The sequence below is a fragment of the Echeneis naucrates genome, chromosome 6 (genome assembly GCF_900963305.1).
Source record: "Echeneis naucrates chromosome 6, fEcheNa1.1, whole genome shotgun sequence".
NCBI lineage: Eukaryota > Metazoa > Chordata > Actinopteri > Carangiformes > Echeneidae > Echeneis > Echeneis naucrates.
In genome coordinates, this window is record NC_042516.1 from 8174808 (window position 1) to 8184799 (window position 9992).

The window sequence follows — 9992 nt, forward strand, 5'->3', positions numbered from 1 at the left end:
CGACCAAAGTCTCAACCAATGTAGCATTTACCAATATTGAAACATATACAAGTTTAAATAATAGTTGCGTTTTAGCCATGACAATAAAAAGGTCAATCTTTTCATTAACAACACTCACCAGCTTGCTCCTCAAAAGCTGATTTGTGTTAAAACCTCCTCACTTGCACAAATTCTGAATGACAGTTCTTATTATTCGAGTCCAAAGCCACAATTTTGACTTGATTTGCCATGTGAAATTAAGGATGGTCACTGTTATCTAGATTAAGAAGTGTAGTTTCATGAAAAGTATCAGCGAATTAAAGCATTTAGTCACCTTTTTGAGTCGAGAGGCTGTCCAACCCAACTTATTGGTCCGCGATATAAACAAACACAATGAAAATGATCACTTTTTAAAGCTAAACGGTTTTATTGGTAGAGTGAGTACTTTGCTCATCAGTAACATCTACTTGCATCAACAGGCACAGTGACAGTATTTCCTCCTCATTCTTTCAGCAGAGAAATCCCCACTAATACAAACTATACATGAATAGGTAGCAAATTTCGTTTACATTTGCAAAATATAGTTAAGTCACAGTACAGTATGTACACAAACCTGGGTGCAAAATAAAGCCTCGTTTGAAATGATTGAAAGCAATGAGGACTTAAGATTTCTGAATCAAGATGATCCTACTGATTTTAAAAAACAAAAAAAAAAAGGAGAGGAAACACTGTGATGGATGTTTAGATTTACCCAGATGCCTTTTAAGATAAGACAGAACGAAATATCACAGCTGATGATTTTTAGACTAACTAAATGTCCCCTGTTCACTTCATCTTAGCCACAAAATCCTCGCCCTTCTTGATTGAAGCCTTCAGCTCATCCATGGCGCCAGCCACCAGCTTCTCCTCGAAAGCGGACAGCTTGCCCAGCCCAAGGTTCTTCTCAATGCCATTCTTCCCCAGGAGAAGAGGTGTAGAGAAATATTTGCACTCTGTCTCCTCAGATCTGACATAGGCGCACTCCACCACACCCTCCTTTCCATTCATGGCATCCAGGACAGAGAAGGTGAAGCGGGCACCGGCATAAGCCATGGACAGGGTGGCGGATCCAGCTCCAGCCTTGGCTTTTACCACCTCTGTGCCGGCCTCCTGGATCCTGCCAGTCAGCGCAGACAGCTGGTCAGCAGGGAACTCGACTTTGGGTGTGCACTGAGAAATGAGGGGGATGATGGTCTTCCCAGCATGACCGCCAATAACCGGCACATTGACACGAGCTGGATCAAGGCCTTTGAGCTCTGCTACAAAAGCGTTTGCTCTGACAATGTCCAGGGTCGTGACACCAAACACTCTGTTGGGGTTGTACACTCCGTGCTTCTTCATGACCTCGGATGTAATGGGGATGGTGGAGTTGACTGGGTTGGCGATAACGCAGATCATTGCCTCGGGGCAGTTGCGGGCACAGGCATCGGCCAAAGTGGCGACAATGGTGGCGTTTGTGTTGAAGAGGTCATCGCGGGTCATGCCGGGTTTTCTGGGCACGCCGGCGGGGATAACCACGACGTCGCAGCCTTGCAGGGCGGCATCCAGTTGGTCGGGGCCCATGTGGCCGGACACCTGGGCCCTTGTCTCGATGTGGCTCAGGTCTGCGGCCACCCCGGGGGTGTGAGCGATATCATAGAGGGAGAGGTGACTCACCAGGGGGCTGTTCTTGAGAAGCAGGGACAGCGGCTGGCCTATGCCGCCCGACGCTCCAAGCACCGCCACCTTAGCGTTGTTGTGGGAGGAGGAGGAAAAGCTCCGGATGAGGCCGGCGGCGGGTCTAACGGCGCGGGAAAACATCTTCTGTTTCTGTCACTGCTTGATCGGTTGGGTGAAAAAAATGAAAATAGCCGAAGAGCCCCTCTCCTCTGTGACACCAACGTCCTCTAGCACCGAGCGAACAGGAAGACGCGTGAACTGTCATGCGTCGAACATAAAGGTCGCGCGATTTTACGTCAAATTGCGTCAGCGCGCACGACTGCGTCGTCGTCTTTAGCTCGGCTATTTTTTTTTTTTTTTAACGGAGGAAAACAAAGCCAGTTAACACTGGAAGTCGGTAAATTTGCATTGGAAATTGGTGCCTTCTGCCGAATTACACCTGGAAACCAGAGCAGCGGAGTGGAGTCTGTTGGTACGTCAGCGTTGTCTTTGTGGACGCCTCTCCGAGCTGTTTGTGTCGCCCTGCTAAAAATAAGCTAGCGCCGTCAGATGAACTCCGTCTATTTGCTGGAGAGAGTGCTGCCCTCAGCCTAGCCAGCGTTAGCAACAACAGGTCTCATTGTTATGGTTGCTTTGTCAGTCGACAAAAAAAAAACCTCTACGCTCCCCGATTGGTGTTTTGTATTTGTTACGACAACAGCAGAAGTCTTGCTATTGAGTAGCAATCGTGTATCTAACGTTGGCTAAACGAGTGCACTTAGTGAATGTCAGGGATGATCAGGTCGTTAGCTGTTGATGTTTCTTTATTATGTTAGCTGCGTCCATCACTAGCTCTGTCATACAGAAAGCCAGCTGGGTTGGCACTGACTTGTATCAGTTATCTGGAACAGCAGTGTGGAGTCCGTAAACAGAGCAGCCCTTTGTTCGTCACACTGAAGTCCTCTCTTCTGAAAGTATTTTTTTTTTTGTAATGTTGGTGGTTTGATTGTCGATCATTTTTCACATAAGAACTGAGGAGATGTTGTATATTCTTCCCGTAGTGAAAACAAATGCATGCTCTTTTTTTTTGGCAGTGGCAAGTTTGAAGCTCCATCAGCTCTCCTAATGATACATCAGCACTAAGGATTCTTCCAGTAAGTATCAAATAGCAAATCTGTCAGCCATGTTCGAGATCACAAATGGCACGTTGACTATATCATTCATTATTTAGTGTCATGGAGTTGGATGTTAATTGTACTTTTGGCAATCAATACCTTTGAACACAGTTGTTTGTTGTTTTTGAAAGCATACGAAGTCTTACATTCTCCTTATAACCAAAATTTAAAATTGTCCACTTTCCTCAGTACTTCCAAAGGATGGCTAGTTGTGGTGAGGTAGACCACTCTGTTAGCTCCCTTCCATCCAGCAAAAAAGGGAGTAACAGTGGTGGTGGAAGTGGAAGCAGTGCAGAATCATCATGCTCTGGCTCCAGCAACTCATCGCCAGCCCTGTCTGTGCCGGAGTGTGCCATCTGTCTACAGAGCTGCGTCCACCCAGTCCAGCTGCCATGCCATCATGTCTTCTGTTTCCTGTGTGTCAAGGGAGCATCCTGGCAGAGTAAACGCTGTGCTCTCTGCAGACAGGAAGTGCCAGATGACTTCCTGGAAAGGCCTACACTTCTCTCTCCAGAGGAACTGAAGGCATCGGCTGGAGGTCGGGGTGGCGCAGCAAGTGATCACGCCTGGTATTATGAGGGCCGTAATGGTTGGTGGCAGTATGATGAGCGAACCAGCCGCGAGCTGGAGGACGCTTTCTCCAAGGGCAAGAAAACAGCTGAAATGCTGATTGCTGGTTTTTTGTATGTGGCTGACTTGGAGAACATGGTGCAGTACAGGCGCAATGAGCACGGTCGTAGACGCAAGATGAAGAGAGACATTTTGGACATCCCCAAGAAGGGGGTGGCAGGACTGCGTTTGGACACTGATGGTGTTACTGGAGCTATTGGGGCAGCAGGTCGGGAAAACTCTGCTGATGGAGCCGATACCACTGTAGCAGCTGTACAACAGCAAGTTACAGGTACTACTTCTACTGTTACAGCTCCCCTGCCCACATTAAGGCCTCCCACTTCCCTTGGTGGACAGCCTGGCACCAGCACTAGCCCCTCTCTGGAGGATGCACTCTCACAGCTGCAAATCAGGCCCAGGCCCACACCTTCTAATGAGCGATCTGAGGCTGGGGAAGGTGAGGAAGAAGATGAGGAAGAAGAGGCTTCACCCTCTAGGTCCTCTGATCCTCACACTTCTGTGGATGAATCTGGTTCTGGAGACTGGAGCGATGATGAGGAAGAGGATGATGAAGTAGAGGAAGGGGGAGATGGAGAGCATGTGGAGCCCTGGGAAGACAGGCCAAGAAGACAAAGACTGAATCCAGACGACAGAGCCCCTCCTGGCGCTGAGTCAGCATCCCCCCCTTCCTCATCCAGTAGCAGTGGAAGGTCCAGAATGCCTGATGGCCAATGTACAGTGACTGAAGTGTGAAGTTATTATTGAAACCAACTTCACTATCTTATGGCTAATTCCATTCCATCAGTTCACTCCTGACTTTATGTTTTCCTTCACTCAGTCACAGATCAGGTGTGGGTGGATAGGTTGGTAAAGGAGAAATTACACACTCAATAACAAACATGACCATGTTTTAGGTAAACAACTCAGTTTTAGCAATCAATTTTTTATACCTCAATTTGGCTCATCCTTTATTTCCCCAGTGAGCAGGAGCAATGATGGATTTCATATTCAAGCACTGAGTGTTCTAATATTGAGGCACAGGATACCGCTTGGTAAACAGATAAATACAGCATGTTGTTTTGAGCCAAGAAATCTTCATTTCATAATTACATCTTCATAATTAGCAAATCATGGTAGATAGGTGTAACAGACATACTGTGGTGTCCAGTCAGCTCACTTGTATCTATTTGGCTGTTGGCATACCAAGCCCATAGTTTTTAAATCGCACTGAGGGTTGAAAGGTTGAAATGATTCACAAGCCTGTTTTTGCAAAAAGGTTAGACATGGTAGTGTTTAAATGTATGATCTAATACACAGAGGGCTTGTGGGTGTTCTATCCAGATTTGTGATGTGCAGTGAAAGAAGGCATAAATGGGGATGTTGCTCATGGAGGTGGAACGATGTTTTCATTATCATGAATGGCTTCATTCAAATTATCTGCATTTTAACTCTCTCAGCTAACATAGCACTCAGAAACGGGACTTGTTGGAGTTCAAGTCGTATGACTAGTATTGGAAAGAATTTAATCCTCGATTTTAAAAATGTCCCTAACCTCCACCATACTGAAATAACACCCCCTACTTCAGATTGAACTGATTGTGATACTTTTTCTTCACAGTTCTGAAACTTTGTTGTTCATAATGTTTGTCATTTCAGATTAAGTGTGGCGTGAAGGTTGCTTATTCAAACTTAAAAGAGGAAACAGAAGTACTAATGATCTTGAGCAGTTTGGGTCATTGAATTTCACACTTTATATTTTGCACCATAGTAATGTAACTCAGCAGCACACAGGATTATCTGATTGCCTGCTTCAAGTTTGTCTGTAATTTGAGTTCAATTAACCTGCAGCTTTGTGAAACCCTAAAATCTGTAGAGATGAATGAATATTGTTTTAAATGGATGCGTATTGAAGTGCATATCAAAATCTCTTTTAACTTCTCTGAGCTTTAAATTGAATTTGAATTTCAATGGGGAAATATTAGTGTTTTCATTTTAAAGCTGTTGAGGCCTCTGGACTTTACTGTTAATCTTATTGTCCCAGATTGAAGTATTTTTCAATTGGTGTGTTCCTAAATTTATGTGATTTTGTGCATGTTTGAGGAGAGAGTTATTTAATCACTACTGGTTGGCAGGATGTTGAAAATTGATATTTTTGGTTTCAGTTTAAGTAAATGTTTTTAATTTGTGTTTGTTCATTAAGTTTCTAATGGTTGTAAATCCTCTAATGTATGATGTCTAAGGCAGTAAGAACAAAAACATTCCACTACTATTGGTCATCCAAGTTATGTTTTTATATTTCTTACATGTTTACATCATCAGCTGAGTTTTAGACTTTCCATTCTGAAAAATAAAGTTTGTGTAACAGTTTTTGCTTGGCGATTTTTTTTTTGTTTTATGATTTGTAATTTAAGAATAAATTGTCATTTCATCATCCTAAAACAATATTTTTCTGGTTTCCTGCTTGTCAGATTTGAGTTTTTTTGAGGACGCTGCTGTTGTGTAAAGTTACATAAGCAGGACTCACTCTTTTCTCTACAGTACTGAGAATAGTGACTCAACGTTCTTCCCACAGACTCATGGGCTGAAATATGAATCATGACAAATACCAATGCATTGAGAGTAAGACTTGGACCACGCAGGTGACACGTGGACAAAAAGAATTCAGCAAAAACTCATTGTTGCTTCATGAAGAGCCTGTAAACCCACAATGAAAATATGTGCAATGAAAGGTACATTTAACAGGTCCAAAATATCTGCAGTTCGTATCACAGGTCTCGCTTATTAACAAGACCAAACAAGTACAAGTCCTGTTGATAATAATGAAGCCAATTCTTGACTCCCCGTTAACTCACCTTGGGGATATTTAGTATTCTGGCCTCAGCGGCCATTACCAGTCCAACTGGGAGTCTGGCCAGGAAACATGACCTCTGAAAGGGAACAGAAGATAAAGGCCTGGCATCCTCCTCGGATCTGTCCTGTTCTCGCCTCAGCAGTCTGTTTAGGTTTGTGCTCTGCAGTGCCTCATTTTGCCCTAGGGATCTTTAAATGTTCCTCATGAATTGATGAGAACCACTGTGTCAGGTAGTGGAAATCATCCAAATGATGAACCGAAACAAGGACAGAGGGGATTACTGAGGGCCCAGTGACACCACAAGCTCAGAGGGCTGTGAAGGAACTGCTGAGGTGAAAAGCAAGTAAGTGCAGCAGCATCACTTTCACTCCAGCAGGATGATGCTGCTGCCTCATGCTTTCTGTACCGCATCAGTATCTATGTGTACACTGCTGCTGTCGGCCAGCTTCAGTTAGCCCCAGTCCACCATGATCTGATCATTCAGGTGATTTCCTGAAAGGGACAGAGGAGGAACAGCAGTGTTATCCTTGGAACAGATATTCTTTCATGGAGTGGCAAATAAGTCTACAGTGTATCAATGCTACAAATGATTTTGTAACTTAGTTTGGATTATATTTCACATAATTTTATCACTTGCATTTCATCGCATCACTTGTGTTGACACAATGTCAATTTCAGAATGTGACAGTGAGCAATCACACATTAGCATTTTATTGGAGGCTTCAATAGATCCAATTCATGGAAAAAAAAAGGTTTATTGTCTTTTTCCACAGCCAAAGTGTGCTAAAACAATGTTATCACTTGTTCCGACAGCAAGGCCAGTCCACATTATTTATACTGTAGCTTATAGTATGACAAGTGCTTAACAATACCACAATGAGCTTTAATGTATATGTCACACCAGTCAGTTCAGTAATGTCAGTCAACACTCAGTCTCCAGAGAAGCTCAAAAAATACTCAAGAGAGGTTCATTTGTGTTTGGACTTGCTGGCAAGGGCCTGCATGTTAGCCGGACCCCCCCATACTGTCCCAAATACATCCTTTTCAGTCCTCAGAGCCTCAGATAGAGAGAGCTCCCTCCCTGACAAGACAACCTTCTTCACAGCCTGAATCACAGGGGCAGGGCCTTTTATGTAGCGACTGATCCAGTGTTCAGCCTGCTGAAGGGGAGTCCCTCCGCCATCCTCTGCCTGGGAGCCTCCCAGGGTGCCATCTGCCAGTCCAATCTGCAGGCCTAATTTGGGGTCTACTTTCAGAGCGCCACCAAGGAGCTTTAGCGCATTCTGGCTTCCAACAATATGGACGAGTCGTGCAGCACCACCCCAGCCCGGGACCAGCCCCATGTGTTTATGGACAAACTGGATCACGCTGTCAGATGCCATTAGTCTGAAAGTGAGTGACAGCGCAGATAAATTTGATTATTGGAAATGTGTGGAAAGGTACATTTCTGAAAGATTCTGAAATGTTTTGTTTTATTCACTTCTTATCACAAAATTTCTTACCTGAAGTCACAGGCAGTGGTGAGTTCTGCACCTCCACCCAGCGCTCTTCCCTCCACCAAAGCAACAGAGATCAGAGGCAGCCTGCACTGAGAAAACTATTCTGTCAGCACACTGTAGTGCACGTTACATAAAAGCTACAAACCTTCAAGCTCAGACTGGTCGCTGCTACTTTTGTAGTCAGCATACACACTACTTACCTCAGTAGCCTTGTTAGAGTATTCTGCATGAACATACACATCTTCATCCCGTCCTACAGCGCAAAAGACACATTGTGCATTTGAGCCCAGACAGACTTACTTTGCACACCTGAAGAGTGGTGTTGGGAAGTAATTTCGTACCTGTGGGTTTGAGATCGCTCTGACAGCATTGAGGTCTGATCCAGAGCAGAAGGTTTCTGCGGCACCCTGGACAATGAGCCCTTTGCCCTCTGTCCAGTTCTCCAGCTGGTTCACTTGTTCCTCGAGATCCACCATCATACTACCTGAGGTGAAGGCAGAGCTCAGCTTGAGCAAAGCAACAAACTGGGATGCAATGACATCTTATTGTGTATGTTCCTACAGTGTCATAATCCTTGCACAGTGTTGGAATGTCCTTACCAGAGAAGGCATTCATGCGGGATGGGTTGTTGATGGTCAGCACGGCTATGCCAGAGTCCTGTTTGAGAAGATCAATGGACCCTCCAGGAAAAGCCAGGAGCTTCTCTCTGATCTCTTCCTGGTTGAAGCCATGGACACTGGTGTACAGACTGCTCTGTATCTGCAGCAACCTCAAGGAAAAACCATCCACCATATGTACGTTGCCTGAACTTTCCTGGAGTTGTTTGTGACAGTCAGATATGTGCGTGATAGTGCACTGGGCTATCCATTTAAGCCAGTAAATGTGCATGTACGTAACTGCAGTATAAAGGAATGGCAATCATTCTTTCTTTCTCAGGACTCAAAACGTAATGTTTGCATGGTTCGCACTCACAGATAGGTGGAGCGCAAAGGAGGTATGATACAACCCATTCCTGACTCTGATATATTTTAGTTACACATCAGGAACATTACAAGTTATTGATCGCGTCCACACATGAAAAAAGGTGAATTTTCTCCGTTAGTCTTATCTGGGACTTGAGCACAAACAATGCCAGTTCAGCTCTGTATGCCTGATGATCTTGCGGTGATAACCTACCTGCCCCAGGCTCCACAGCTCCTGCTGCTTTTCTGCAGCTGCCACCTCAGAGCACAGAGGACCATCCTGCTGCTGTATGGAGAGGACGGACTGTGGGAGGACAAAGTCAGACATGGTTTGCTTTGGAGAAATGCCCTCATACATATGACCACATTTAAAGAAAACAGACAGCACAGACGGCGCGGCTATTTTTTTTAAAGCTTGTTGAACAATGACACTCAGTCTGGTCAAATGAAAGCCAATGAGCTTTAGCTCAGCTACGTCCAAGTCTGAGGTTTTATTAGCAGTAGATGTTAAACCCCCTGTTTACTTCTTCTGAGGTGAAAGAAGCAGGAGAGTTAAAAAGGCACAGAGAAAAAGGGATAAAAACATGAGATGTTAATATGTTCATTCGCTAAAAGGCCCAGAAATTAGAGACGTTTTATTTCCAGAAACATCCTTTTCGCGTTGATATTTAGAAAGACACTTAAACACTGGCAGTTTTCCTGTAGCATTAAGACAGACAATATTTCTATATATTTGCTGGTCTTTGTGTATGCTTGACAAAACTCATAAAGATTCACAAATGCCCCTTTTCGAAAAACTGACGCATCAACTCTGAATGGTTTTGGAGTGAAAGCTGAATGTCACACAGTGTTTCAGTGTTTTTAGTAACTGTACTTCAAACATTTCTCGTATCCAACCAGCCGAAGTGAAGTCCAAACATTGGCTATAAAAACAATAAAACATCTCATAACAATTAAACTAACAACAACTTAAAAACACTAACCTCCGGTGAAGTCGTACGGTGTTACTCTGAAATCCTCCCCTCTGGAAACAACAGCCCCTCGGAACTGTACAGGACACACACCTGTAATTCCTCAGCTTTTCCACAGGGAGGTGTTTCAACGCTTTCGCCTCATTTCTCCCAATTGTGCAATTGTGATATTAAATCTTGTGTTATTGCTATATTGTGTACAACACTCTCACGAAAAAAAAGCATTTATTGTACATGACCATGGCCAATAATATCATTTATGTCATTAA

General features: G+C 44.2%; 3 protein-coding genes across 9 annotated transcripts; 1 reads left to right on the forward strand and 2 right to left on the reverse strand.

Annotated features, from left to right (window-relative positions):
- Window positions 1-382: 382 nt before the first annotated feature.
- mdh2 (malate dehydrogenase 2, NAD (mitochondrial)) lies at window positions 383-1954 on the reverse strand. Of its 2 annotated transcripts, XM_029503616.1 has the most exons (2): window positions 1393-1954; window positions 383-1272 (listed from the first exon to the last, which is right to left on the reverse strand). In XM_029503616.1, the coding sequence occupies exons 1-2, from the start codon at window positions 1816-1818 to the stop codon at window positions 805-807; spliced, it is 894 nt and encodes a 297-aa protein (XP_029359476.1). In that variant the 5' UTR covers window positions 1819-1954; the 3' UTR covers window positions 383-804. The 2 variants fall into 2 exon arrangements, with proteins under 2 accessions (XP_029359476.1, XP_029359474.1); XM_029503614.1 differs by having other exon boundaries at window positions 383-1952.
- An 80-nt stretch (window positions 1955-2034) lies between these two features.
- On the forward strand, window positions 2035-5807 carry LOC115044534 (E3 ubiquitin-protein ligase rnf146-like). Its single transcript, XM_029503613.1, has 3 exons — window positions 2035-2149; window positions 2751-2810; window positions 3021-5807. The coding sequence occupies exon 3, from the start codon at window positions 3033-3035 to the stop codon at window positions 4191-4193; it is 1161 nt and encodes a 386-aa protein (XP_029359473.1). The 5' UTR covers window positions 2035-2149; window positions 2751-2810; window positions 3021-3032; the 3' UTR covers window positions 4194-5807.
- On the reverse strand, window positions 5779-9781 carry echdc1 (enoyl CoA hydratase domain containing 1). 6 transcript variants are annotated; one of them, XM_029503619.1, is made up of 7 exons: window positions 9736-9781; window positions 8967-9056; window positions 8390-8559; window positions 8132-8274; window positions 7991-8043; window positions 7794-7874; window positions 5779-7677 (listed from the first exon to the last, which is right to left on the reverse strand). In XM_029503619.1, the coding sequence occupies exons 2-7, from the start codon at window positions 9029-9031 to the stop codon at window positions 7260-7262; spliced, it is 930 nt and encodes a 309-aa protein (XP_029359479.1). In that variant the 5' UTR covers window positions 9032-9056; window positions 9736-9781; the 3' UTR covers window positions 5779-7259. The 6 variants fall into 6 exon arrangements, with proteins under 6 accessions (XP_029359479.1, XP_029359481.1, XP_029359483.1 ...); XM_029503621.1 differs by having other exon boundaries at window positions 8390-8549; window positions 9736-9759; XM_029503623.1 differs by having other exon boundaries at window positions 8390-8507; window positions 9736-9754.
- Between the last annotated feature and the right edge of the window lie 211 nt (window positions 9782-9992).

Coding starts and splice junctions, on each gene's coding strand:
- echdc1 (XM_029503618.1), bottom strand. CDS start 8,678: ATGCACATTTACTGGCTTAAATGGATAGCCCAGTGCACTATCACGCAC. Junction 8,044..8,131: donor GAGCGATCTCAAACCCACAG/GTACGAAATTAC, acceptor TTTGCGCTGTAG/GACGGGATGAAGATGTGTAT. Junction 7,875..7,990: donor ACTCTAACAAGGCTACTGAG/GTAAGTAGTGTG, acceptor TTCTCAGTGCAG/GCTGCCTCTGATCTCTGTTG.
- LOC115044534 (XM_029503613.1), top strand. CDS start 3,033: ATGGCTAGTTGTGGTGAGGTAGACCACTCTGTTAGCTCCCTTCCATCC.
- mdh2 (XM_029503614.1), bottom strand. CDS start 1,818: ATGTTTTCCCGCGCCGTTAGACCCGCCGCCGGCCTCATCCGGAGCTTT.